This window comes from Cyanistes caeruleus, chromosome 1, assembly GCF_971803275.1.
Source record: "Cyanistes caeruleus chromosome 1, bCyaCae1.hap1.1, whole genome shotgun sequence".
NCBI classification, from domain to species: Eukaryota; Metazoa; Chordata; class Aves; order Passeriformes; family Paridae; genus Cyanistes; species Cyanistes caeruleus.
This window is the reverse complement of record NC_141701.1, coordinates 66,790,177-66,817,160: the sequence shown is the minus strand read 5'-3', so window position 1 is coordinate 66,817,160 and position 26,984 is coordinate 66,790,177. Positions and strand designations below refer to the sequence as shown.

General features: G+C 39.1%; 1 protein-coding gene across 16 annotated transcripts in view; it reads left to right on the top strand.

Annotated features, from left to right (window-relative positions):
• Positions 1–26,984, top strand: part of FHOD3 (formin homology 2 domain containing 3) — a 372,401-nt gene that overhangs the window by 284,365 nt on the left and 61,052 nt on the right. For 7 of the 16 annotated variants that reach the window (XM_086897029.1, XM_086897020.1, XM_086896986.1 and 4 more), the window contains 4 exons: positions 9,704–9,838; positions 13,080–13,130; positions 17,332–17,546; positions 23,425–23,730. In XM_086897029.1, coding sequence (XP_086753155.1) covers positions 9,704–9,838; positions 13,080–13,130; positions 17,332–17,546; positions 23,425–23,730 — 707 coding nt within the window. The remainder of the gene's footprint in view (positions 1–9,703; positions 9,839–13,079; positions 13,131–17,331; positions 17,547–23,424; positions 23,731–26,984) is intronic. The other 9 variants (XM_086897050.1, XM_086896977.1, XM_086896964.1 and 6 more) reach the window with 3 other exon arrangements.

Below are 26,984 nucleotides of genomic sequence, written 5' to 3'. Positions count from 1 at the left end.
TTAAGAAGGAAAGGAAAAAGTTCTTAATTAATTTCATTCAATAATTTAATACAGTCATTTTTAAAATAGCCATTTATTCCAGATGGGGTTTGGATTGTTTGTTTCCAAACTGGCCTCTAATTCATAAAAACGGCATCCTCCACCCTATTTTCTGAACTTAAGGTTTTTTATAAGACCCTTTTTCTGTATTCCAGTTAATTTTTGTTAATGACTCTTTGGCATATTTCTGTATATGTATGTGTGTTCGTGTGTGTATGTGTGTTTGAACCTACCTAATGCCTCACATCCTTTCCAGACTACTGCTCAGAATGGTTCAAGTTAGGTTCTTCCAGCATACATGTATTTCTAACCCTGAGGTATTGATTTAATCCTTTTTTTCAAGTGAGTAATTACATTAAGTTTCTCTTTGGAGAAAGGCATTGATTTTCATTTGCTCATCTTCCTGGGGTACCTTGCCTCAATGTGTCTTTCCTGATTGGTGTTTCCTGATCTCAATTAAATTATTGCTGAGTGCAAATATAATAAAAAACTCTAAACCAGCATATTCACCCCCCTTTACCTCAGCAAAATTGATGCAAGATAAGCAAGAGTTAAAAGTATCCCGCTGCTTTGGAAGATTTCCAAGCCTCTGCTCTTCTAAGTTTCTGATTGCCACTGCAGCAAAGAAACCCCAAAGTGGTCAGACACTGAGATGACTAAAGATGGTTGGGCTTGTCCTGCAAGAGGCTGATGGCGCTGGCCCTGATCCAGCAAAGAAAGCCACCTTTCATTTCAGCATGTGTGTAAGTGCCTTGCTGGTTTGGAGCCAAAATGTCTTGGCCCCACAGGATAAAGCTGTGAAATTTGCAGATTCATGGAGAGTCAGGCCAGAGGGGAGCTCTGCAATCCTCTGTTGTGACCTACAATGGGTCTCACAGAAGCTAAATGAAAGACCCCTGTACTCTCATGTGTTTTCAAGTGGCAGCACATGATTTCTCCTGAAAACATTCCAATATTTATTATCACTGCTAAGAAAATATTTTATATTTTAAAGCCAGTTTTTCTAGCAGCATCTTCCAGCCAATACACCTCATCTTTCTTTTTTCTGTGAAACTATAAAGTGCTCTACCTTCAACCATCAGATCTCTCTTACGTGTTATGACTGAACACAGTGCTCAGAGTCACATCTCTGTCTTTCTATCAGGTTATGTTTGCTGCTTTCCACCTCACATGATAAAAATCTTTGTATTCTTGTTTAAATTTGCAGCTTGCTGTTCATGATAGTTCATGAACTCACCAGGGTTTCTGCGTTTTTACATTTGAGGGTTGTTACAGCCGGATGTTTCCTGTATATGTGTCTGAGAAGTGTGAAAAATGTGTGTACACCATAGCTGTGTGTTGTCTGCAGAATAGATGCAGTTATTTCTTTAAAGATAATTAGGTTTACAGTTTCAATTGCCATTTTGCATTCTCTTATTCTTTGTGACAGTGCTGCCACTGCAGATGCATAGTTCTGCAGAAGATTTCTAAAGAATTGACTGCTTTGAAGAAGGGCAGAAGCCTTCCTTAATTTCATTGTCCTGAAAGATACCCATTGAAAAATTGTCCATGTAGAGATTGACAGATGGAATTCGCTTATTGTAGAGTAGGCCATGTAGTGCATGATGCAATACTTGGCACTAATTAGTAAATGGAAAGTATTCTGGAGGTTTTCACATCTTCTATGAATGGTGTTTACTCAGATTATGTAAACACTGTGTCCTACCTCCTGATGGTAAAAATTTACATGGATTCAAACACCCAAAAAAAGTTAGAAGATGGGGAGGTGGGGAGGGGCAGAGAGGAAGACATTTGATAAGAAGCAGATGGGTATCTATGGTTAGCTCTAAGGTGTGTTTTCTGGTTTCAGCTTATGCTACAGTTATGCAAAGCTTTCACAGAAAGATTCCTGTCTTTTATCATGCAGGGAAGAGCTTCAGATGCAGGTCCTGGTACCATTTATCTGACCTCTGAGAATGAGGAGGAAGGAAGAAGCAACATTTAGAGCAGTGCCCAGTGCAATGATTCATGCTCCATTCAAATGCCCTGACAGGCCTTTCAAACCCTTGGCTGCATATTGCTTATGTAAACAAGAGCTACAATTTAGGTGGATGGAAGCAGTGTGGTTGACATTTTGACATTCATACTTTTAAAACCCTCTTTGGCTGAGATCAGTAGGGAATCATAAGAGCAGTATAAGTCTGTGCAAAAGTAGCTAGATTTTGGTCTTTGAAATCCACATCATCTATATATTTCTGATTGTACAGCAGAAGAAAAGGCTTACTTTACTGTTTCTAAATACAGCTACAGCCTTTTGGCAACTTTTTGCAATGCTGTTGTTCTCTCTCATTTCCCTGGGTCCCCTGTGGAGAGCCATGTTTCTGAAGTGCATATTGCAGCCATGGGAATCCTGCTGAAGGAGGGCAAATTGCAGGGCACTTTCTGTTCAGCCCTTCATTGGGAGAGAAGGAGCGTGTCAGTTCTCTTGTATCTTTGCTTGTGAAAGTTGCTTCTAATGCGTGAGAAGTATAATCCAGTCTGCCTGCTTTCTTATGCCAAAGAGTGCTTTGCTCCGTGAATACACTGCTCCCACTCTTCACAACTTAAATCACCAATTAACTCTTTCTCCCTAGTTAATACAAAAAAAAAAAAAAAAATAATCACTCACATAACCTCATAAATTTATAAATTTTAAGAACAAAGGGGAAGAGCAGTGCATGACAGAAACACATCAGGAAGAAAAGCATTTTCTGTCCCTCCAAGTTGGCCCTTTGGCTGGGGGCAGAAGGTGTTGTAAGACTAGTCTGTATTTCCACGCCTTATGCTCACACCTTGGATATTTCTGTCTAGCCAGACTGCTTTGTCAGACTCTAAGACAGTCACTCAAATTGAAACTGCAGCCTGAAATCTGCCACTGGCCATCAAACCTGTTACTTGCAGAGCTTCACACCCTCTCATAGTTTCTTTTTGGTGATGAAGTGTTTGCATTGTTGATCAAGGCTGTTGGTAGAGGAGATCATGGAGGAGCGTAACTTCTAAGGCCAAGAGCTCCTAAATTCAGCACCAGCTTTAATTCATTTCACTACCAGAAAAAATATCCTGCTGGTGTGTTTGCCAGGGTGGGTTTCTCCTGATGCATTTGCCAGGAGATGGTTCCCCCAGGCCTGACAGTCAAACAGTAGTACAGTCAGCCCAGCACAGAAAGCCTTCTCGGGGCACTGCTTGCCAAAGGAGCAGGAGTTCATGGTCTCACCTCTGTGTCTTAAATCAAATGCCAGAGAGTTCAGCTCACAAACCTCTATTCTTGAGGCTCTTGGCCAGTCACTGTGGACTTAGTCTCCACTTCTGGCTGGTCCCTCAGAAGTTCTTCCAAATCTCCAAGCCTGGTAAAGACTGGTGTTTGCAGATTATTCCAGTTTGAAGCATCTTCAGCTTTTCCAGAGCGTTAGAAAATAGGCTTAATAAATATTAAATATATTTCACATTCTTTGTATGAAAACATATGTTTTCCATCTCAGTTGTTTTCTAATGTACAGCAGTACATTATCTTGGGCTCCCATGATGCAGGGCCTTGAACACTGAGTGTTCATTTCCATGCTCTTCTGTATCTTTTAAAAGAAATGTATCTTCAAACATTTACTTCTAAAACAGGTCACAGACAGTGAGATTGGAATGCCTAGATTATAGGTATTCTTTTTCTCCTGACACTTAAACACCATACCTAAAGCATAAGCATAAAGTGCAGTAAAAGTCTGCAGATGCTCTTCTTTGGAGTTTTATTCCTCTTCCAGGTACCTGAAATGGTGATTTTCTGGAAATCTGGTGCTTTATTTCAAGTTTCTTTCTTTAAAACAAAACAAAACAAAAAAATTCCTTTAGACTGCCAAACAGCTTTTCAGTTACATTTGCTACTAAAAATAAAGGTCTCAGTAATTGACAACACCAGGGAGATGCTGCTTCTTGGCAGCATCTTGGGAGGTGAAGCTTCTTGGCAGATTCTTTCTTTTTACTTTTTTTTTTTTTTTTTGTTAGCCATTTATCACTAATTTGTGCTCTGCAGTTCCCTTACTCCGGCTGTTAAGCACTAAGGTAACACAGAAACCTATGAAACAAAACCTGCTATACAGCCTACAAAGCTGCTGCTCTCCCAAGAACTGCTCCTCTTTCCTTGGCTTTCTGTTCTTTCTGTATGTACTTCTGGGCTCTCAGACTAGAGATTGCGATGATTTTTGCTTGTGGCAAATGCCAAGCACATCTCTCGCTCTGAGTAACATAATGAGGAACGGATAGCTTGGTAGCTTGATGTTAGTGGCCCAGGGCAAAAGCCTCAACTTTATTGCTGAGATTTGAAGAGGAAAAATGACCTTAGGAATTATTTGATGATTTACAGTTTGGGAAGCAGTGGTGGCTTGCACTGGCCTAGCTGCTTGTCGAACTACTGTGTAAGCAATATTCTTGATTGCAGCTTTGTGGACTTCATCATAAGGCATATATTTAAACAGAAGCATGAACTGGTTATGGTTTCAGACTGCAGAGTGTTGCTGGCTGAATGTGCCATGTGCAGTGCTGATGCTCAAGGCACACCCACCTTAGACTGGATCTACAAGTCACTTCCAGCCAGGTTAAGGTGTAAGTCACATGAGGATGAGAAGCTGCAGGTTGGGGAAGGACAGAAGCACAGTGTAAAAGCTGCACAGGTCAGCTGGAAGAGGAGAGTGTATATAGAAAGTCCTTGTGCATTGCCCAGTCTCTGTGCAGCTCTGTCCTGCTGTAGCTCTAATTTGAGTTGTCCCTTCACTTGGTCATTCTCAAGTTTCTTTCTTAGAGGAAGCATTAGTCAGTAGTTTTAGCTCTCCATTTTCTGTTTATTTTTGAGAGAAGTTTTGTAAAGATTCCTTAAGTAATGTTTAGTCTGTTTGCAGAGTCTTATATCAACTTGCTTTTGAATTTGTCATGTCATGTAGGGAGACATAACACACGAGGAGTTTCTTTAACTGTGAAAAGCAATATGGCTCTTGGCAGCTTTGCCTCCCCTTTTGTCTCTTTCTTAGCTGGAAAGCGGATTTATTTTGTTAAAGCCAAGAGGCATTTAGAGTTACTTAAGGCCTGAGTAGGAGCTGCCGACAGTTGTACCCTCCCTGTAGCATTCCCATGGCTGCTGGAACAGGAGCACTTTGCAAAATTAGGTAATTAGTGCTTCCTTATTAAAGTTATTAATGACTCTGCCCCATGTTGAATTAAAGACAATCCTGAATATTAACCTTATGACCTAAAGGGATTTCCTCTCATAAGTCATCTGTTAATTTTTTTTTAGCTCCTAAAAATATACATTTGTATTTTGTATTCTTCCTGTAGATAACCATTTATATTCAGGAAATTTTTAAAAATTCAACTAAACAAAGGGAAAGGCAGCCACAGAAGAGTATCTCAAAGCTTACATCATTAAAGAATATTTGAAGTTCAGAATTTCAGTTTTGCTTTCAGTAACACAGAAATATTTTCTTCTGTTTGCAACAAGATTAGGGTAATTCAGGGCAGATAATCCCCTTCACAATGTATAGTCCATGATGGAGTATTTTCAGAAAACTGCAAGAATTTTCAAAAAAGTATGAGATATCTTGTGTCTGCCAAAATTTATGTTTATAATAATGATTACTAATTCACTGCTGTGTTAAATGCTGTAGGTCACGCTAGCTGAACTTTTATTCAGAAGAGCTTTGGCCTACTGTCAACATTTTGGCTTTGTATCCTATGCTCTGTGTATATGTTTTGCCTTCTTTTTCTTTCCCCTCCAACCCCCCCCCCCCTATTTTTTTTCCTTTTCCTACCTCGTCTTCCAGTAAGATAAGTTACTAATGACCTCTTTGGCCCTGTGTCCTGATGCTTTGGTGAGGAGCCCTATTCACAAATCCACAGATCGAGACACTTTCTTGTTGTGTATTTTCTTTCTGGGATGAGAAAGTAATAACATAGCTTGTTTAGTTTTTACTGGTTTTAACAGCAGGCATACGAAAGCTTTTCTTAACATTTTTTATATTAACAGTTCATTCTTAATAGCCTTGCATTCTCTACAAGACTAAAAATAGTAGCCAGAGTAAGCATCCTTCTGGATTGTATTTGCGGAGCTGAACAAATGGTTGATATTACCAGCTGGTAACATATGATACCAGCACTAAAATGCTGGCACATATTAGGTATAGCCCCATTTTGCAAGTGATCACTCTATTATGATTTCCTTGAGCACTCACATTCTCTTTTCTGTTAAAATCTCTTATCACCTTTGATTCAGTGCCAGAAGATTTGTTGCCTTTTACTTGCTTATCCATTTTTAAAATGCAGCCTGCAGCAATAAGACCTAGAAATTCATGAGGCCTGAAGGCACTGTCACACTTCAGACAGCATCAAAGCAACAAAATTACCCACCATCTAGTTTGGCCATTCATGCTGCCATTTGCAATTCAAGTATGTGTTCACTGAACAGAAACATTTACTTTAAGTTATTGCCAGGGAAATACAGAAACAAAAATCAAATTTTGTCGACAAACTACATAGACAAATCCCTTTCCAAATTGTTTAGAATGTTTGAGGAATACCTCTTAATGCTTGCTTTTCCTCTGGCTGCTTTACAGGCTTGTACACCTTGAAAATAACCTGCTTACCCCAGGTTTAGCTTATGCTCATGTAGAAAATTACCAACAGAGTTTACTAGATACTAAAACTGTGCATTTACAGTTGCAGTTCACATTAAAAGGACTATTGGTGCACCCAAACACCAGTTGAGCTACAGCACCGGATAGCAGCAGTGAAGCTATGAGTTTATGAGGCTTCATAAGGCAGCTGGTCTCAGCATTTGGTGTGAGGCGTGGTCCCCACCAAGGGCAGATGTGTGTGGTTTAGTGGGTGTAACCACTTAGTGAGCACTAACTCAACTACAGCAGTGCTGTTTCTTTGCCTGCCCATCTGTAAATGTGACTCAAGACCCAAAACCTTGACTATTTGGGCTTTAAGAAGCTAGTGTCACACAAAGGGTCAGCTGACTGTGTTCCTGTCTGTTTAATTATGACCTCTCTGTACAGAACCTTCTGCAAGCTTGGACTGTTGGATTTTGCCGTTCTATGCAACAAACTGTTGTACACAATATGACTGTCTTTTAGACAAAGGAGTTGAACTGGACATGTGTGTGCACACTGTCCTGCAGCTTGTAATTCGGGTGAAGTATGCACTCACTACCAGTGAGAAATAAAGAAATTCCAAGTTTTGACTAATTATTGTTGATTTGATTTGTTTTGAAGAGATGGCAATCTAGCATTTTCAGCTTTTTGGACACTGCCTTTTCTTCTGGACATATGGATATGGGTCTTCTATTTAGATTGTGATGCTGCTCTTCATTCATCTGCAAATTTTAGCCCAGTGAGCAATGCTAGCTAAACTATGCTAGATCAAACCTCCAAACAAGGTAGTTTAGTGTCTGGAGGTATTTTACTACCAGGGTTAGCTTAGAATCCTGTCTGCAGGATGAAGCTGTGCATCTCTACGTGATTTCCCTGTAATCCCCTGCATAAGAATGTGCATTTATTGTAGGGCCTCAAAAAGCTCAGTTGGAACTGAAGGTTTCCAACCTGCTAGATGATGTGCAAAACCTACAGTCACTCTTTTGGTCTCTGAGCATCACCTCATCCTTCCCCTTAATTTTTCTTCCATCTTCTTTTAAGCCATACCTTCCTTTGACTCTAAATGGAGTTTGCAGACTTCATGGCAGCTGGGCAGGATGGGATATCAAGCTGAATACACAAAACAGATAAAAACAGACTTGATAGGAACCCACTTTTGCCATCTCCCACAGTTAATTTCCATACATCTTCACATGGAGGCACTGTTCATTTTTCCCCTTCCATGAGTAATTTCTGATGTTATATCTAACCATGTAGCCATGTTTTTCCATGCTACTACAGGGATGGAGCTCTAGCTTTTGAATTTTAGTACAGTAGTGCTACTGTTTCTGCTAAAAGCTTTCTCTTGCAACATGCACTAAAAGGTCAAAAGTTAAAATAAATCTCAAACATGCTCAAGGGAAAATTCTCTACACGTACTTGACTGTCAGGGTTTGCGGATTTTTTTTCCCCATTTTCTTAGTGCTGAAGCATATTAGAGATTTTTATGGTTTTGAGTGTGATCCAGCATTGATACTGTAGCTTTGGAGGAATGCCAGCAGGGACTCTTACAGAATATCAAGTTTAATACCATCTTATGTAATGTTTATGCGGGTGGGATATGACATATTGAAATTCAATTTATCGAAATTATTGGCATTATATTCATGCTGCCCTGCTGCCAGTGGAGCTGAAATGGCTATGTTTTGTGGTGCTCCTGCTTGTACAGACATAGACACTTGGGGAAGATAGGTTTGCATTAATATTTTTGTCTTCATTTGCACCTATTTTCACTAGTGAACTGGTGCCATTATACTAAACACCTACACTGTGTAGCCATAGGCAAGCAAATAAATAAGGGAAAGGGTCTGAGTTCTTAAAAATGAGGAAAATGTATTCAGGTTTGCATTACTGGTTAAGGAACCTTCCTCTAGGCAGGCAGGGTTTAGTTTCTTTTTACACAAAAGGCAGTATCTATTTCTCTCTTTAATCCTTTCATTGCAAAACTCATGTTACAACAATGCACAGAAACCGCTCTACATGAGTTATGTCTTTTTGATTTTATCAATCTAATTCAATCAGCGCACATCTGTATAAAGCTACCCTGTACAATACAGGGGTTTTTCTCCTGTCTAAGAGACAGAAAGAAAGACACTTTTACTCTGAGGTCACTCTGTTGCCATGTGAGAGGTTGGTGGTACCAATACCACCATGCTGGGGGAAGGTTGTGTAACAGGACACAGTCTCACAGACAAAATACTACTTAGAGTAAAGCCAATAAAAAAATCTATGTCAACACCAAACTCTAAGTGAATGTAAATGTACCTTTATATATCTGAAAAGTCCTTATTGTAGAGGCCACCTTTTCTGACATTTTTCGAGAATGGTTTGAGAAGACTGTCCCTTTGTGTTTTACTGATATGTTTGGATATGAGATTCATCTTGCTTTTACAGCACATGCAGCAAGGAAATCATGATAATCAAATTTATTAATGTATAAAGGAAAAATATGCCTGGTGCTTAAGAGAACATTTGCATTCTCTAGGGCACTTCTGACATCTTCCTTTACTTTTGTTTTTCTGTACAGAGGATTCTCAGGTGTTTGTGACACATCTATTTTTAACATCATTGCATAACAGTTTATTTTCTTTAAAATTTAAAAAATCCTTTACAGGATTCAGCTTTTCTATTAACAGGATCATAAAGTTAAAAACAAGATTATAAAGTTAAAAAAAATATTTAGACAATATTCCAGTTGAAATAGACTAAAGAATTTTTACACATACTTTATTTGTGCTTCAGAAATTTAGCTATTTAGGAAGCCTACCCTAATTGGGTTTTTTTTCAGCTCATCACAGAATCTATGATCAATTTAGCAAGAAGATGCTTAACAAATGCTTTGAAAGCCATACATAAATATTGCCATGTCATTCTGTTGGTTGGGATTATGTTACTTACTGAATGATTGCTACTCAGTTTTTGCCAGTATAATCAATAAAAGTGACACTGAGAAATCTGATCTTCCTTTTCTGCAGGCCAGCTTTGGGTGGTCTCCTTACATCATCCTTTCGGCAGCACCAGGAGTCCTTGGCAGCAGAAAGAGAAAGACGGCGTCAGGAGAGAGAAGAAAGGTTGCAAAGGATAGAACGTGAAGAAAGAAACAAATTCAAGTAGGACCCAAATTTGCTCTCAGTCTCTTGCTTTAATGTGTTATAGATTGATCAATCATTGAGACATTCAATTGCAAAATAACTGACTTGATGAATAGTTTGTCTCTTTAGATACTTTTCTTGATTTAAGTATGTTAAAAACTGATACATTAAACACATAATGAATTTTTGTATGTAATAAAAAAGCTATTATTTAAAGGCATCAAATTATACTGCCTTGGTATGTACAGAGGCTCCGTTTTAGTAGCTAATATACTCACCAAATTATAATCTCAGTGAGGCATAGGACTTGAAAGTGAAACAGTGGGACAAAGGTATCAAGAAGGGAGGAAGGGACAGCACTGAAACATCTATTTGCTTTTAAATTATGCAAAGTAAAAATGTCTTGCTTGTGTCTTTCCTGTGTTTCTTAACACATGTCTCTTCCTTCTGGAATCAACAACTGACAGAAGGTAATGACCAAAATTACTGTTCAGACCTCAGCCAGACAAATGTCATAGCTGAATGCAGGACTTTGCATTTTCACATCTGAGAAAATGTGTGATGTGGGATTCCAGGGTGTGCTGCCTGAAGATAGTAAGAGACAAGCCCCCTCAACCTCTTCAGTCCATGCCTAGAAATCCCAGCAGAGACATTAACAAAGACTGCAGTGGGCCAAGGATAGATACAGAATCTATATCTGAAATTGTTTGCCTTCAGTCTGAAGAGCATACATTAAGAAATCAATTTGTTTCCTCATAGACAGAAGTGAAAATCAAACCTATTTTTAGTAGTTAGAAGATATAATGTAATAATTTAAAGAGTGGTAATATAAATGTTTGTAGTCTTAGAATTGGTAGTTATGGAAAAGATGGCACAGGGTTTCATGTTAGCTTGTTTATTAGTGTGCAGGATTGTTTTAACTGTAATCATCCCTTTAGTAAGAAGTGGAAACAGGCTGTGATTCTGTGAATTTGGAAAGAGGAGTAACTTAGGAGTGGTTGATTGATATTCTCCTGGCTCCAGAAGATAGCTAGTTTGGAAGGAAATGAGAGGCAGAGGGAAGGTAGAAGAGCACCATAATAGGATCTTTGGCAGCCAACAGCTGCCCAAGTTCTCCTGAAACAGAGACAATAAGGTTGCAGTCTTCCAGCCTCTTCCAAAAACTCTCCCTCTAAGTGGTATCATCAGGCTGCAGCAGGCTGCCATGGACAGCCAACATGATCTTTCAGAAAGGAAACTCCCAGACTGAAAAAGCCAACAGGGCATTTGGCAGATTGATCTGTTTGAATAACAGATCTGCACATTTCAGTAGAGGCTGGCTACAGTAGTTGTTCTGTCACTAAAAGAGGTTTCTTAAAGTCAGAAAAAAATTCCAAAATATACATTTTCATCCCTTTATTTCAGAATGAGAAATTGATAAACTAAATGTCATAATTGTGCTACATATTTAAGATTATTTTTCAATTCCCAGTGTTTTCATCTTTTGGATTTGAGTTTTGTTGAGTGTTACAACTTTTGTTTGAGGAGAGGGTCTCCAAAGCCACCAGACTTCACAAACAGACAGCATCCCACAGTTGATTAAACAGTCTGGCAGGAGGAAAACAAAGTCACAGCAAGCAGTCACGGACAGTTTCATAAGAGTTCCTGGGATTTCATTATCATATCATCAGTCTGGCTAGAAACCCAGTCTCTGAAGATGTATTTTTGATTAAAAATAGCACTTGCAATTCAGTCTTTAAACTCGTGAGCTGTACTGGATTTACCATCATGACTCATTTGTAATCTCATTCTTTCCAACTCTGCCTCAAGAACATTGCACTAGGTTCTGGCACCATTATTGACAAATTGAGGATAATTTAAAGGAGAGCATCACTAGTTGTGAAAGAGCTGGAGAACAGGAGAGCTGGAGGATTAGGAGAGGAGCTACAAAGCTTCATAAGTTATTTCTAACTAAAGGAATGCTGTGCAGAATGAATATTCTTCTCAGTAGAAGGACTATCGTACCCATTGCATATGTAGAACAATGTGTCCTAAAATAAAGTGGGTTTTTTCAGCTGTAGGGAAGAGTGAAAGTTGTCAGAGGGCGAAGAGTAATGTTAAAATTTGCCTGCTGAAGATTTCCTGGGATACCTTTAAAATATTCTAAAACTATAACCAGTTCAGAATTCAAAGCCTGTGGAGATGGCCTGAAACACTAATGTGTGTTCCCTGTTAAAGGACTTTTGAAGAGCACTTGCAAGCAGATGTTTGATAGCTATTGATATAATAGATGATAAGTAATTCATTTAATGACACAATATAAAGAGAAAAAAAAAAAGGTTATTAATAAAAGGAGTTCTGAAAATCTTTCTGATACTCACTGTGAAAGAATAGCAGATAAGGTGAAGGTCTCATTAGTTTTGTCTACCAAATTTAACTGAATATTAAAAATATATTTTAAGGAACCATCTTGCTATGATACTGAGACAGGGTGGACATCCACTGGGTTCTGCTGTGCTCCAAGTTAGAGTTGCATCCATATTTGTGGATGTGGCAGGCCTGTCCAAAATCACAGTATTCAAGCATCCAGCAAACTTGAATTGGCAAAAGTTAAATATATGGGTTATTTGAGGAGCTGTGGGAATGGCAGCTGACATAAAAGGAGTTTTTGTATCTAAAACTCAGGGTGAAAAATAAAGAAGTGTAAGGTTGTTATCTGTCCAGTGATGCTGCACACATCCTCTTGGAAGGGGGAATTGTCCTTCTCAGTAAAGCCAGTCTGCTGTCCTGTTTCCAGCCATGGCAACTAAAACTCGCTAAGGAAAGGTTCCTTGGAAAGAAGGCAAATGGGTTTGCACACTGCCTCGGTCTGTCCTGCCAGAGGCTGCAGTCACAGAATGCAGAATGGGGCATTCTGAGGCAGAGCAAATGAGGGATGGTTTAATAGCCACTCATGTGCCTGCTCTCTATGGATAACTGCAGTTCATTTGATCTCATTTCAGGTACCAGGTTTCATAGCATGCTTCAAGTTTTTCACTTTTTGCAAGATTTTTTATCACTTTAAATGACCTTCCAAACTATGTATTTGGTGGTGCATGCATGGATAAGTATACACTTTTCAGCAATTTTTGCAAAAGCAAACAGTTTTTTTGACAACAGCCTTCATTGTCTGCAATCAGTTTGTGTGTACCACTCTTGGTTTCCCCTACTGTACCTATGCTCCTATTACTTATCTTTTTCTTCTGGTTTCTGCTGCAATTTACTGTAATTCTCTTTCTAGCCGTGATTATTTAGACAAAAGAGAAGAATTAAGACAAGCAAGAGAAGAGAGGTTTGTATGTCATGTCATGTCATCCATCCTTCCCAATCCTTCCCTCTGGTTGTTTGCACTTCCTATATTCTTTACTGTGGCACTATTGTATGTTTACATTTCTAACTCTGCTTGCACAAAGCACTTTTATTCCAAAAGACTTCTATAAGAAAGTTGTTAAAGAGGAGATTGAAGTCCTGTAAGCACAGCAATAAATGAAGAGCAATGAGAATGCTTAAGAATGATTGATGATCTTTTATCTATTTGTGTGGGAAATAAGCTTACCCTATTTGCCTCAGAAATCTGCCCAAATTTAGTAGTTATAAATTGAATAAGCCTGTCTTCTTCACCCAGTGGGTCCCAAGCTTTCTGGAGGGTCAGAAAAGGCAACTGAGGATAAAGGAAATTGGGGTCACAAGCATTGCAAAACTGCAGTGACCGGCTGATGGAAACGATTCTGACCCACTCTCAGCATATTTTTATCTTTCAGAGCCAAGTTTTCTTTGCCAATCTCTTTAAACATCAGCAAGTAAATTACAAAGTTTAGCAGTGTGTTTATCATTGGGGCATTGTTCTAGTTTTATTTAAATAGCATAGTTAAAGGGTTTGGGTTTTATTTCTCTTTTTTTTTGTTTTAATTCAATGAACAAGTTTAGAAACTCTGGGCTAGGCTGAGAGGTATGTGCTTATAAAAGCATATTTTTCAAGGAATACTCAACTAAGGACTTTTGCCTTTCAGTAGCTTCATCTCAACCTCTGCTAGTAATTGCATCCTGGAGGGTATGCTTGTTTTTACCTAGAAAATATGCAAGTTACTGTACAATAGATGAAAAATCCAGAGTGCTTCAGTTCTGCTTTTATGGTCCTCTAGAGATTACTCTCTGGAGATACTTTTGGATTGTTAAGAATTGGAATTACATTATCAAAATAAGTGAGCAGCCATCTCAGAAATCATTGAATTGCTGTGTTTTTACTTGGGTTTTTTTTTGGTTGCTTCTGTGTTTTGGGGTTTTTTTCACAGAATCATCATACAGGAGACAGTTTGTTTCTGCAGACTGAAATTTTATCTGTTCAGACTGAAGCAGCTAATATTAAAAAATTATTTTAACATCTCTAAGAGTAAAAAAAGGGCTGTCCATTGTGCTTCCAGTCAAAACAATTGCAAATAATTTACATCATTTTCTGAAATTAAATGCATCTGAGCACATAAGCATCATACACTGATTTGAGCTGAGTAATACCTTTTTTCAATGAGCATGCTCATCTGCAAGTCTTGAAACAAATTAGGAGTTCTCCAGAACTTTAAATTGTAAGGGAAAATGCCTACTGGAGTATTTTTGGGGAAGTGTTCACCATCACTGCTGTGAAAATCTGAGACTATTTCACCGTTCATTAGTAATGTTTTGTTATCCTTAGGGCTCTTTTGAACTGAGATATCAAACTATCAGCTCTTACTCATAAAGAGGAAAGACATATTTGCTTTGACAGCACGTACATATTGGAGAAAACTTCTGCCCAATAGTCCATTACATTGGCATTCTGTAACTACTTTTTTACAAACACTTTTCCACCTTTTCCTATAGGAAGTTGTGTGTTAACTTGTTCTAGGCGAGTGCATAGACTGAAAGAAAATCCTATAGTCAAGATGCCTAAAATCCTAGTTAAATACTGATTTGTATGTTTCCTCCATATCAGTTCTTGGTGTTCAATGATTTGAGGCCTTTTCCCTTTGCTTGGTTGGGTGTTTTCCAGTGTTTTTTTATCTCGAGAAAGGTGACCTTCCAAACCCTCTCTGGTGTGAGGTACAGTTTAAATGCTCTTCACTCCTATGACTCTGTTGGTATATTAACATTTTGGGGTGACCTTAGGGCATTTCTCAGATACCTAGAGAACTCAAAATGATAATTTCATCTTCTTGAAGATGATAAATACAGTGTTATGTTCATGAGGAATGCCAAATGGATAGCCACAGACTTTTGGCTCATTATCTACAGAGAAGAGTCAGCATAGCTGAGATGATGTTTGCATGATTTAAAAGAATATGGAAGCATATGCAGGGGAAATTTGTCAATCCTGTAGTGGAGGTATGGTAGCTCATCCTTTCAAATCCTTCAGATTTTGGCCTATGTGACCTTGTGTATCTGCTGTTGGCATTCATTCATTATTAAGATATTTTTCAGAAACAAAAAATAACCTAAATAATGTAATTTATCAAGTGTGAAGCATTAATAACTGATTCTTGATTTTTTTTTTTTTTATTTCTCAGTTGTACCTATTTATTAAGCTTCCCATTTGATAACTCGTTCTGTTTATGTGCTGCCACTGGAGTTGCTGTTCTGGTTCCCTTTTATATTTCAGTATAGTAGTCAGATACATTTTGGGAAGTTGTCTCTTGATGATAGTCTCTGCTTTGCTGGTTGGTGATGAAGCACACAGCTACAGAAAATGTTAAAGCACCTGGAAGTGAGGACAATAAAACATAGTGTCTCCCCGCATTATAGAAGGGTCCATCCAGATCTCTGTTGTAGTCTGTTGGCAAACTGCAAAACCCCCTTGTCAGCAGCCAGCTGGGCTGTACCTGTTTGTGCCAAGTGATCAATTTGAGTGTCTCTTTATGAGTCTAGAGTCCCATCTGCTCTGGTTGTGAGGAGGTGCAAGGCACCGTACATAAGTGACCAATATTCAAAGAAAGAGTGGCTTCATAGACTGCAGCAAAACATCACGCTGATGCCAGAGAAAGGCTTTCCCCTCTATTGAAAAGGCAAGATTCAGTCTCAAGAATTGGCTTCATGTTAGAACTGTAAACAGTTCCTATTTTATAACCATGCAAGTATGTAGCTTGTTATATTTTCATCCAGAGTCTGTAGGGGTTCTTTCTCTTGCAGAATTTGTTCAAAGCCTGTGCATACCTCTGGAGGAATAAAAAAAAAAAAAAAGAGTTTGTTCTTCATTACTGCTGTTTGCAATAAGGCAAATTACCTCTGAAAACACAAGGACTGCTCTTCAAAGACGCATTTCTGTGCTGTATATGGATGTTTGCAAATGTGCATGTGTGTGTGGCTACCATATGTACTAAGCATGTTTGTTACCACATATGGCTGACTTCTTTACCCTGCCTGCTTTTAATGTACCCTCTTACACTAATTTGAGCTGTCAGAGATGCAGAAGAGGGGAGGAGAGGTGTTCACTGTTATGAAGTGTTTACAACAGTGTGTTATAGGGAATGACCAGAGTGTTTCAGGGACATAAGCAGTAGTCTTGATAAACCTGTTTAACAGCTCACTTAAGGCAAACAGTCTAAAGCCCGATCCAGCTGTATTCATGAATTTATTCCTTAGCAAATAATGGTGGATAAAATTAGCAGACATCTGGAACAGGCACATATTTAAAAGTTATTTTGGTCGCAATGTATAAAGCATACTATGAAGAATATGATTGGTAGCTGGTCTTAATAAACAGTTAGTGAGTTCTGCCTGCCTAAAATGCAAAACAGATGTATCTTTGTTCTTTTAAAGTGACTTTGATGAATAAACTACATGTGACGTCAGGTACAAGCTATTGGATGTCTGAGTCCGGCAGAGAAATTTTTCAGAATAAAAAAAAAGAAACTTTCCATTGTAGGCTAGAGAGAACAAAGTGAATTCCAGTGCATTGCTCTCAGAGCAAATAGAAGCAGGTTCAGAATCTTCAGATAGTCAATCAAATCATTTATTACTGGTATTATTTTCAGGAAGATCTGTTTTACTCTGCTGCATTTTCCTCTCCTTACAGCAAGGCTCAGATTTTGGCAATTTGCACCAGTATTAAGGGGCTCTGGGTTTGGAGGGGTTTTTTTCTTTTTGTGGTTTTTTTTCCCCTCCCATTTTAGTTTTGGGAGAGGGAGGGCTGAGAGGAGGAGGAGGAGGAGGAGGAGGAGGGTGAAAAGGAGGACGTACAAATGCTTCCAATAAGGAGAAGGACTGTGCAGACAAAATACTATAGCTAATGGTTCTTTAACTCTGCTGGTTTTTTGCTTTTGTATTGTAATGAGCAATTTAACATTTTTCAGGGCAATAGTCTGCTTTGGTGTGCACTTTATGGCAGATTGAGCAAGCGGGGAGTTCAGTACTGTATCCCTTGTGTCAGGAAGTCAGCTCATTCTCTACAGGTGTTTCATCCATAAACAAGCATCAGCCACATGCTTCTTTTTCTTTACGGAAACCCTCTGGAATTTAACTTTCAGATACAAATACTTGGAGAAGTTGGCAGCAGAGGAGTATGAGAAGGAGCTAAAGAGTCGGAGTGTCAGCCGAGGCAGAAGTGAGCTGTCCTTGAACCTGAGATCTCCTTCAGCTCCATCCTCACCTGTACCCAAGTGTGTCAGCCCAGCACCCATACAGTCTCAGGAAGAGCTGAAGACCCCTTCCACCCCGTGTAGAACTCCTCAGCCCTCAGAAGGTAAGTGAAAAGGAGGGCAGGGGAAACAATTGTGGGAAACAGTTTCTCTTGGGATAATGATGATTTTTGATGCATGAGTATACATCTTTGTACAATCCATGATGTATATGACCCCAGAGTAAAGGGTCCTACCTTTTTCCATCCCGTCTTCCTAAATTCCCTATTTTTTGAATTGATTTGGATATCAGGTAATTTGTTGAATAATAGGGTACACTGCTAATTGTTGCTGAGATTTATATTATCATTGTCTGTTGCTCTTCAGATGGAATAATTAGAAAGTAGAGCATATAGAGGGTCTTAGTTTTAGTGTCATGTTCCTTATATATGAGGAGTTACTGAATACTAGACAAACAGTATTCCTGCCAACAGATTTTGCATATGTGGATTCTCTGAGAGAAATGCAACAGATGAATGCCAAGATTATAATAACTTTCCAGTAGAGCACAGGCTGAATGTGACAAACTGAAAAGCTCTCGAATTAAAGGCAGGGGGAGTGTGTTGATTATTTTTAATACCAAGAAAAACTCTTAAAATTGTAGCACAAGTCATAAAGGACTTAAAAGAGACCACAGACAATTAGTAAAGAGGAAAGTATAACTAGTGTTTGCACTGTTGGTTTGCCATCATATAATTTATTGGTGTACAGAGCAATGCTTTTCATGTGTGTTTGTATGTCATTCTGCCACTTGCATCATGTACCTCTCCTTCAGTCCTTAAAACAACACATGCCATACAGATTTATATTTGCACCACATGATGTTGCATTAACATTGGGAGCTAGAATGCATGTCGAGGGCAAATTATCACCATCACTCATTTTCATTTTATTTGATTTCCTGCTACATGCTATTGGTGATTAATGCATTTGTAACTTGCACTGCTTGGTTTTATGGAGTGTTATGGCTGGTAGCATGCTATAAAGCAAGGCAATTTAAGAAAAATGTTATAAATACTGAATGCTGCATATGTTTGTCCTCACCGCACTAAGCAGGTGAAGTTTATTTTATTTATTTTCATATATTTTCCCAATTATATTCCCCAGTTTTCTTATTTGGAACCTTAAGAGTCTCAGTGGAATCATTTGAACCTAGAAACCACAGATATTCTCCTCCAATACTGATAGTCAGAAACATCCCAAGACCCATTTTATTTAGTGCTATATTGCTTTTAGAGCAAACAAGCTGGATTTTTCCACCATTAGGATTTCAGAGCTGGGTAGGTAGAAAGTATCTCTTATGATGATTATTTTACCATATTTCTCCTGGAAGCATTAAAAAAAAATTGCAGCATGAAATGGAGCAGCACAAACCATTTGGAGAATACATTTAGAGCAGGTGTACAGGGCAGCTTCAGACAGCCAGAAAATGGCAAAGCTATCAACATGTGGATAGACAGGACACCTCTACTAATAAACTCCTGGCAATATAGTAGGCATTGGAGGGCAGTATCTGGAAGCCTGGCAAATGGACCACAAGGAGAGACTATATCAATGGGGCAGAGTAGCCTTCCAGCCAAGGGCAGCTGCAGGCAGATGTCCGGGATAGAACCTGAAATCTGCATACTTCAGCAGGATCTGGGCATGGGGAATGACTGCTTTTTCAGACCTACCAAAAGTATTGGAAAGGTCATAGGAAGTCATGAGCATGTGGGCAGGACTCACCATCTGGAAGTGCCTATGTAATTGGCTATCTGCCAGTGGGTGACAGGCTTAATGTAGACACTGTGCCATGCTCTCTATACTATTACTTGACTTCCTTATGCTCCATACTGAATTAAAATATCATTTTTACTGTTTTTAGGACAGGTTACGAATCCCACTTAATAGGTAGAGAAAATGAAGTATTAACTCACTCAAGCCAGTTGAAAGAAAAGCTGAAACAGAGCCATGGACAGAACTCAGATTACTTGCACCCCAAGCTGTTGTTTTTAACAGGGGGCTCACCATCTTCCCAAGCAGGAATGAAACTGCAGAAGGAAAACAGTTCCTTGGTTCTGTGCATAGGATGCTCTAAAGACTCTGCAAGAATGGTGTTAACAGATGTGTGAGATTAATCTGCAGAATTCAGAACCTGAGGTCAAAGGCAAAGAATGTTCATCTACTAGAAAAACAATAAGTCAGATTTATTTTGTTCCTTTTGTTGGCCATCCAATATCTACTGGTATTAAGAAGGAAACAGATTCTGTCTGTGGAACTTTGCCTCACAGTGTGAAACGTGTCAGTACCATGACACAAACCTGGACTTACTGAGCTGTTTTCTTTTATAAAACAATTGATTCCACTGAAGTAATCAAGTCTTGCAGGACTTACTCTTGTAAAACTTGTGTTATGGCATTCAGAGGAAATTAAGGTAGTCTTGTAACTGCAAAAAGGAACTTAAATATTTTTCAGAGCAGCTACTTACTCTTTTGTAATTTCATTGAATATTTTGTGAAGTGCAAGTATGCAGTAAAGGAGGAGCAACAATAACTGAGACATCTCTGAAGTCAATCTACAAAGGTATTTCAGGTGAACCCTTCTCTGAAAGAAGCAGCTTTTTTAGTACTTGAGAAAGTAAACAGGCCAACCCAAACGTACACTGGACAGCAGGAGACCTTCTGAAAATAGTCATAGTTGAGCAGGGTTCAAATGTTGCCCAAAGCATGACCAATATGAGCATCTTAGCAGATGGGAAAGCACCAGAGCATGAGTGTGCAATGAGGCCATTGCAGAGCCAAAGGAACCATGATGTAGAAAGTCAGAGGAGGAACTGGGGTGGGAAGGCAAAAAAGGATTGTTTCTGGCTGCACGAAGAAAGAGCCAGTTCAGTCTGCACCTGTTGTTACCAACACAAGCAATAGGAGGAAAAGATTGGAGTGGGAATGGGGAGAGATAAGGAGTCCCTGCAGAATTCAGAGGAAGGAGAATCCTATGCTAGAGTAGCTGAAGGGAGATAACAGCCAAGAGTTTAGGTGATGCCTGAAAAATTGAACCAAGAGGTCTTGGGCAGACATAGACCTTTTCAGACTTACTGTATGCATCCTCAAGGGACACTCAGCATATGTATCTCACACCTCCAAGAGGAAAGCAGAGAAAATAGATGAGGATGTGGTTGGCTAATCAATGAACCTGACAGGGGATTAGATGTCAGCCCAGAGGGATATTCCTTCTCTCTGAGGGCTTATAGGACTGGAGGGTTGAGTTCTCACCAACAAGATACAACATCTTGTGTCTGCTTCAAAGCTGATTTATAGTTGAGTATTAAAGGAAATGTCCACATCTCTCTACTGCATTATAAGTTCTTAGGCTTGCTTTTCAGAAGGGATCGGCTTATATAGGTATCATGCTTCTTAACATCTCAAGCACACCTTCTTTGCTGTTGATGCTTTTTGATTTTACCAGGCTTGCTTTCCTGAACCTTTGCACTCTCCACCAGCAGAAGTCTGAAGATAGGGGACAGATACTGGTCTGTTATTTATTTCTCTTGCCATATGTAAGGTTGCCACTTAGAGTAGTGTTTTGTCTGGTATGAAAATCGACCCAGTAAATGTGGGACTGAAAGTCTGAGCTCGTTTCAAATAGGCCACTACCAAACATTTACTGAGAATTGTGTTTTTTAACATCTTCAGAAGTTCTCACTAATATCACCGCAGTGAATTACATGGTGGAAATGCAAGTGATGGACACAGGTCTAGCTTGCTGGCTTTGTTCTCTTGAAGGTGTTTCCTGGCAGATTTGATTTTTGTACTGCTTCTTAAGGGAAGTGCTGCTGGACTTAGCTCACCATTTTCAAGTGATTTGGGTTCTAAGTGGATTGTCTGGTATTATTGCTAAAGAGAGAGAAAGAGACTGTCAAAATGAGTGTCAACATATCCTTGTTTCCTTCTAGTACTTCAATTTTTTTATTCCTTGAACTCAAAAAAGCAGCTTATGTCAGTATACTGCTCTTTACTCTTTTTTATGTATTACATATTGCTAAGTTGCTGCATATTTCTGGTATGTGTGGAATACTTCTTGTTAGAAGAGTATCTGGAATTCTTTTGAGCATTCAAATTTTCTCAAGCATTTCTTACATCTTCCCTGACTTTATTCTTTTGAATCTTCAGTGTAGCTTCATGATGACAAAGTTGCAATAAGTGTTAAGAGTCCTGGCCATGTTTTAATCAGCTTCTCTCTCCATCTAAGCTGTTGGAGTTCACCTTTTTAGTTATTGCATGACAGTTGATTTTTTTTTCTTTTTTTTGAGAGAGAAATATCTAGAATTCATAGGAAATTATGACTATTCATGGATGAATTGGTGACATTTGTATACATGGACCATTGAACCATGGCAAGCTGAGAATCTTTCTTGTTGAAGTACTACATTAGTTCCAGGAACTCCTGAAGAATTCCTAAGCTTCCATCTCAGTCATATTCAAATGTTGGCTTGACTTTAAAATGTTCTCATTTTATACTTACACACTGACAGCTGTAGTGAGAAACACATCACTGGGATTTGCAGTGTCTGCCAACTTCTTGACAGCCCTCTGTAATTTTGATTCTCTCCTAGGCAGTGTGCAGGATACAGCCATAGGTAAGGTACATTTAGAGAAATGAGGCATGAGCAGAGGTGCTTGCATATCTAGTATTAGATTTTTAGGTTCTCTCATTGGAGAAGAATGTGATCTCCTTTATTTTGGCTTATATTTACTCAGGATAAATCTACTTGCCTGCTCACTTGAGGACTGAAATATTTGGATTGCATTCCAGTATTTCAGTGTGATTTTTTTGTTTCCTTCAAAGGTTCATGTAGTACCTGAGGATATTCTCATTGTATTTCATGTAATCCAAAAACAATGATAAGTCCAGAAGACTCTTTTGCAATATTGTAATGAGAAATGGTTAACAGAGGACAAAACAAGTATGACTTGGTCATTATAGTTCAGCCACCCAACACAAGATTTAACACAGAGGGAATTTGGGGCGTATGCAGAGCTAATGTGCATGTCCATTTTTGCCACTCTTTGCATGGCCATTTCAGGTTTCAGAGTGTGAGCTGCTTGATGTGAATATGTGTGGATGCTCTTCAGTTTCTTTGCAGCATGCAGGCAATATTTGCATGTGAAAATCTGCTGTTACTGCTAAAAGCAATAAAGGTGAATGAATTATTTTTACTGGGAAAGCAGGGAAGAAACCAAGCATACTATCAACAGTGTTTGCTGTATGCCAGCTGATAAAAAAGCTCATTGTATGCCATATGCCAACCAATTGGAAACTAAATATGTGCCATGTGCCAAGCAGTTGGAGATTTTGCTCAGTTTTGATGTGGCTATTCTGAAGTAAATGTGCATGAAACAACATATGGTTTTTGTCAGCCAAATGTGTGACAGTGCCATTTCAAGACTGTGCCATTCAAGTGTGTTATTAAAACTAATATTTGTATTTTTTTTGTTGAAGTGTTCCTCATCAGGTGAAAAAAGAACTCATCCAGACCCCAAAGAAAATTCAACCAAATGCCACAGCACCCTCGTTTTTGTTTTTGTTTTTTAAAATCTCTTCTTTCCTGGCTCTGTCTAGGCACTAAGTTGTCAATGCTCAGGTGAGATGCCCATTTTCTGCTGGTTCGTTCAAATCCTTGTGCGAGTCCAACACTGCAGCTGTGGAAGTATGTATAAAAACAGTGGGCTGGCTCCAGACAGCGAGTGAGGGGGCTTGCCAGGCCGCTCTCACGTGCAATGCTGTCATCGCACAACATCCATCAGTCTGTTGCTCCTAATGTTCCTAAGCATGCCATGGACTTGCGTTTTATTTTCTTTCCATAAGGCACTCGTACAACTCTCACGTCGCTCTCGTTTAGAAGGGTGAACCTGAGACGGCTCTGTTGTTAAGTGAATCTCTTTCTCCCATTGTTCTCTCCACCAGTGAGTGCCAGTGAACCCGAACCAGAGACAGAGACAGAACCAGAACCAGAGCAGGAGGCTGAGGCTGAGGCCAAGCAGGGAACGGAGACACCCAAGGAAATAGAGGCTACAGAGGTGGGACCAGAGAGTGAGGTGGAGCAAGGACCAGAGAGAGAGCCAGAAGAAAGTGCAATACTCAGTGAAAAGGAGAGGCAGAATGAGGAAGTGAATGAAAAAGACAACTGTTCTGCATCCAGTATATCCTCAGCAAGCAGCACTTTAGAGAGGGAAGAGAGAGAGGACAAGTTAACCAGTGACAATGAAACTGGTAAAGTGAAGCTTTTTCAATAATGAAGGGTTTCTGGTGAAAAAAAAAAATGTTAAATTACCAGCTCTGGTATTGTGTTAATTATCTAACAAACCCTTTGCACCTATCTAAGACTTTCTTCACCATGACTAAGTCTTGTATACTCTCTGCTTGGACATCCAGACTTTATTTGGACTACTATATTTGAGGGATAGTAGGGTCTTGATGAAATGAAGTTTAATTTGATTTGAGATAATTTTCTTCCCTTAAGATTAATACATTAACTGCTGAATTACCACATTGTACAGACTTGCATCTCTAGCTCCTGGAGAATTTATTTGGGTTTTCTGTACATAAGTCAGTGAGACAAAGGCCTGTGCTGACATGATTCATCATGAAGTTTCAGACACCTTTTCTCATCACTTTAGTGGAAAAGGAAAGTCTTGGTCAGGCTTCAGACAGCAGAGAGAGATACACAGGAGCTGCTGAACATAGGTCTGGGCTGTGGCCATCTTTAGCTCATTTACACACCTTGTCTGGAAAAGACCGTTTTCATGGAGGGATTCTAGTCAAATACGCCACCAGGTACCAGCATGGAAAGGCCCAGCCTGGGAAACACCTTAGGTATCAAGTTTCTGCAAGAGAGATAATGATAACCAGAGTTCGTCTTTCACCCCAGGCAGGGAGGGAATAAAAGACAGATTTTGACTTTGTTGATTATTCATTTTCCTTTTTCATAGAGGAGTAAAGGAATGTAATGTAATTAGGACATTTGATTCCCAAGTTTTCTTTGGTCTGAACCATGGAATGCATTGTCCTATATTTTCTAAATTCTAAATAAGGAAATGAGATGTGCTTCACAATATGAAATAGTCCTGCTCTGTCCTGAAAGAAGAGGGATAATTCTGAATCCCAGTGATTACCTCATAGACATAAACTGTCAGATTGAACTGTTCAAGTTTAAATCTATCACTTTCTTTTTTTTCTGGGAAGCATTAGACGAATTACATCCTAAATTTTAGAGATAATTTCTTTTCACTCAGCACCAAGATTGGGTTATTTAGAATGCTATTTGTACTCATAAAGAATATAGATGGATGTATCTATAGGAAAGGCTGGGAGGGATCACAGATGAAGGATGTTGCTACACTATGGCATAGTCAAATATAGTCCAAGTACAAATGAAGGAGAACAATTGTGAGAATTTTTTTCTCTTTGTCTGTTACCAACCTGTTACCCTCTTATTTACAGTCCCTATGTATTTTTGTTAAAAGCTAAGAAATGTGCTCTTACTACAATCAACATCTTAAAATTGTCCTACACTACCAGGAGACCAAAGATTTTTTTGGTAGCGCTGTGTAGACTCATGTAGTGAATTGTTTGCTCTCTAGTAGGTGAGGAGTTTTGGAAAGCAAACAAGAGCACTTTCTCCAGCAGTTCTGACATTCCCAACAAGCATTTTGCCATTTATGAGATGGCTCATTGGTTCTGCCCAAGTGCATTGAGGACAAAGAAATAAAACCCTTGGGGCAAGCTTCTTCATTAGCCATCCTGCCAAATTTGGCTTCCAACAAGTCTTGTTTCTCCAGTGGTATTTCAAGGCTTTAACAGTGAAGAGGAAAGCAGAAGAGGCCATCAAGGTAGCAAGAATCTTCATAGATGTGATCTTTGATTAGCTTGGACAGTTGGGAGTGGAATTGGGGAATGCAAGTTAGAGATTGTGTCTTGGCAAATTCTGATGGGTAGTTTTGCAAATGGATTAAACACTGGAGGATCCCATCTGGTGAAACTGAGAGGGGATAGATCATGTGGGGTTTGTGGGATAAATTTTCGGAACCATCTTGAACATCTTTGAAGGAAAGGCTTGGAATAGAAGGAAATCCTCTGTAAGGACACAGCTGGGTAAAATCTATGGTGTGGGGAAGGAGTTCTCTAGTGATGTTGTCTAGTGAAGCTACCTCAGAGAGAAATCTAATAGACTGCCTTAGGTGACAATTACTGGTAAGAAAGCAATCCCATGGATCAAGTCTGAGGAAAAATTAGCAGATAATGGAAGCAGTCAAGCCACCTGCAGGAAAATAGATTGCATCCATTTCTGAAAAAAAAAGTCTTTCTTTTGTCTGGGGCTAAACATCTGGACTGATTTTAAGACATGGTTCAGAGCTTGATCTAAATAGAGGCAGTGTCCATATACTTTGTGCTGCAAGGCCCTATATTTTAACACAGTGTTGTTTTAAGGGAGGAGAGGCGAGGAGTTGTGGGGCCCTGGATGTAGATCCCACCAAGAGGACACCTTTTCAGAGCACAGGACTAGGTGTTGTGGTAAGAAACACCTCCATTGACTCATGAAGTGTAAAAGATATCTAAAACTCCAAGGTATTGAAAAAGGTGGGATCATAAGTGAAGAAACCAAGATAAAGTGGGAGTGTAAGAAAAAGGGAAGCTTACAGGTATAAAATAAAATCTTTAACCACAAGGACCTGAAAAGAAAAGCAGGCTAGCAATCAAAGTAAAATGCTAAAATAATAGAAACAGAGGTTATGAAAAATGTAATAAAAAAAATGTGTAAGGACTATGAGGAATAGAAGGAATTCCATACAGGAAATACAGTAAGTGTGAATAATTATCATTGTTGCATGTTTAATCACTTTATCTGATGCCCACTGGAAAAAAGAGCACCATAATTTTTAGACACATTATCCACATTGGTTAGCAATATTAAATTCAGGGAAATGGAGTCACAGAGACGCTTACATCATATATTTTTATAATTTGACCACTATAATTTGTTATTTATGGTGCTGTCTCAAACATGGTATTTTGCATATTATTGGTGAGAAAAGTGGTAGTCAGAAAGATGAAGCTTCATTACAGTGAAATGTTAAATGAATGTGATGTGGGAAGGCCAGTAATCTTTTAACACTGACATATGGAGTTAACATAGGGAGGTTAACAGTGGTTGATGAGAAGCATGTTCAAAATTAATTTATAAAGGTTGTCATATTATAAACAGTTTTTAAAATCTTGCTTATGCTTACACTCACTGAATTGCTCTGAGAGTTGGACCCTGGGTAAGCAGCCTACTTTGGAATTCCAATAGTCTGTGTTGTGAAGATGATCCCGGTAGCCAGCCAGGGGGTTCTGAGGGTCTGAAAGCTGCCCCTCCCAAGCCAGCAGGGTGGGAGGAGGAGAAGTAAACAGCTACATGTTGACCTTGAAATCAGGCAGGGAAGATCTCTTTCATATGAAAATTTTCCTGAGGTTGTACCAGTACA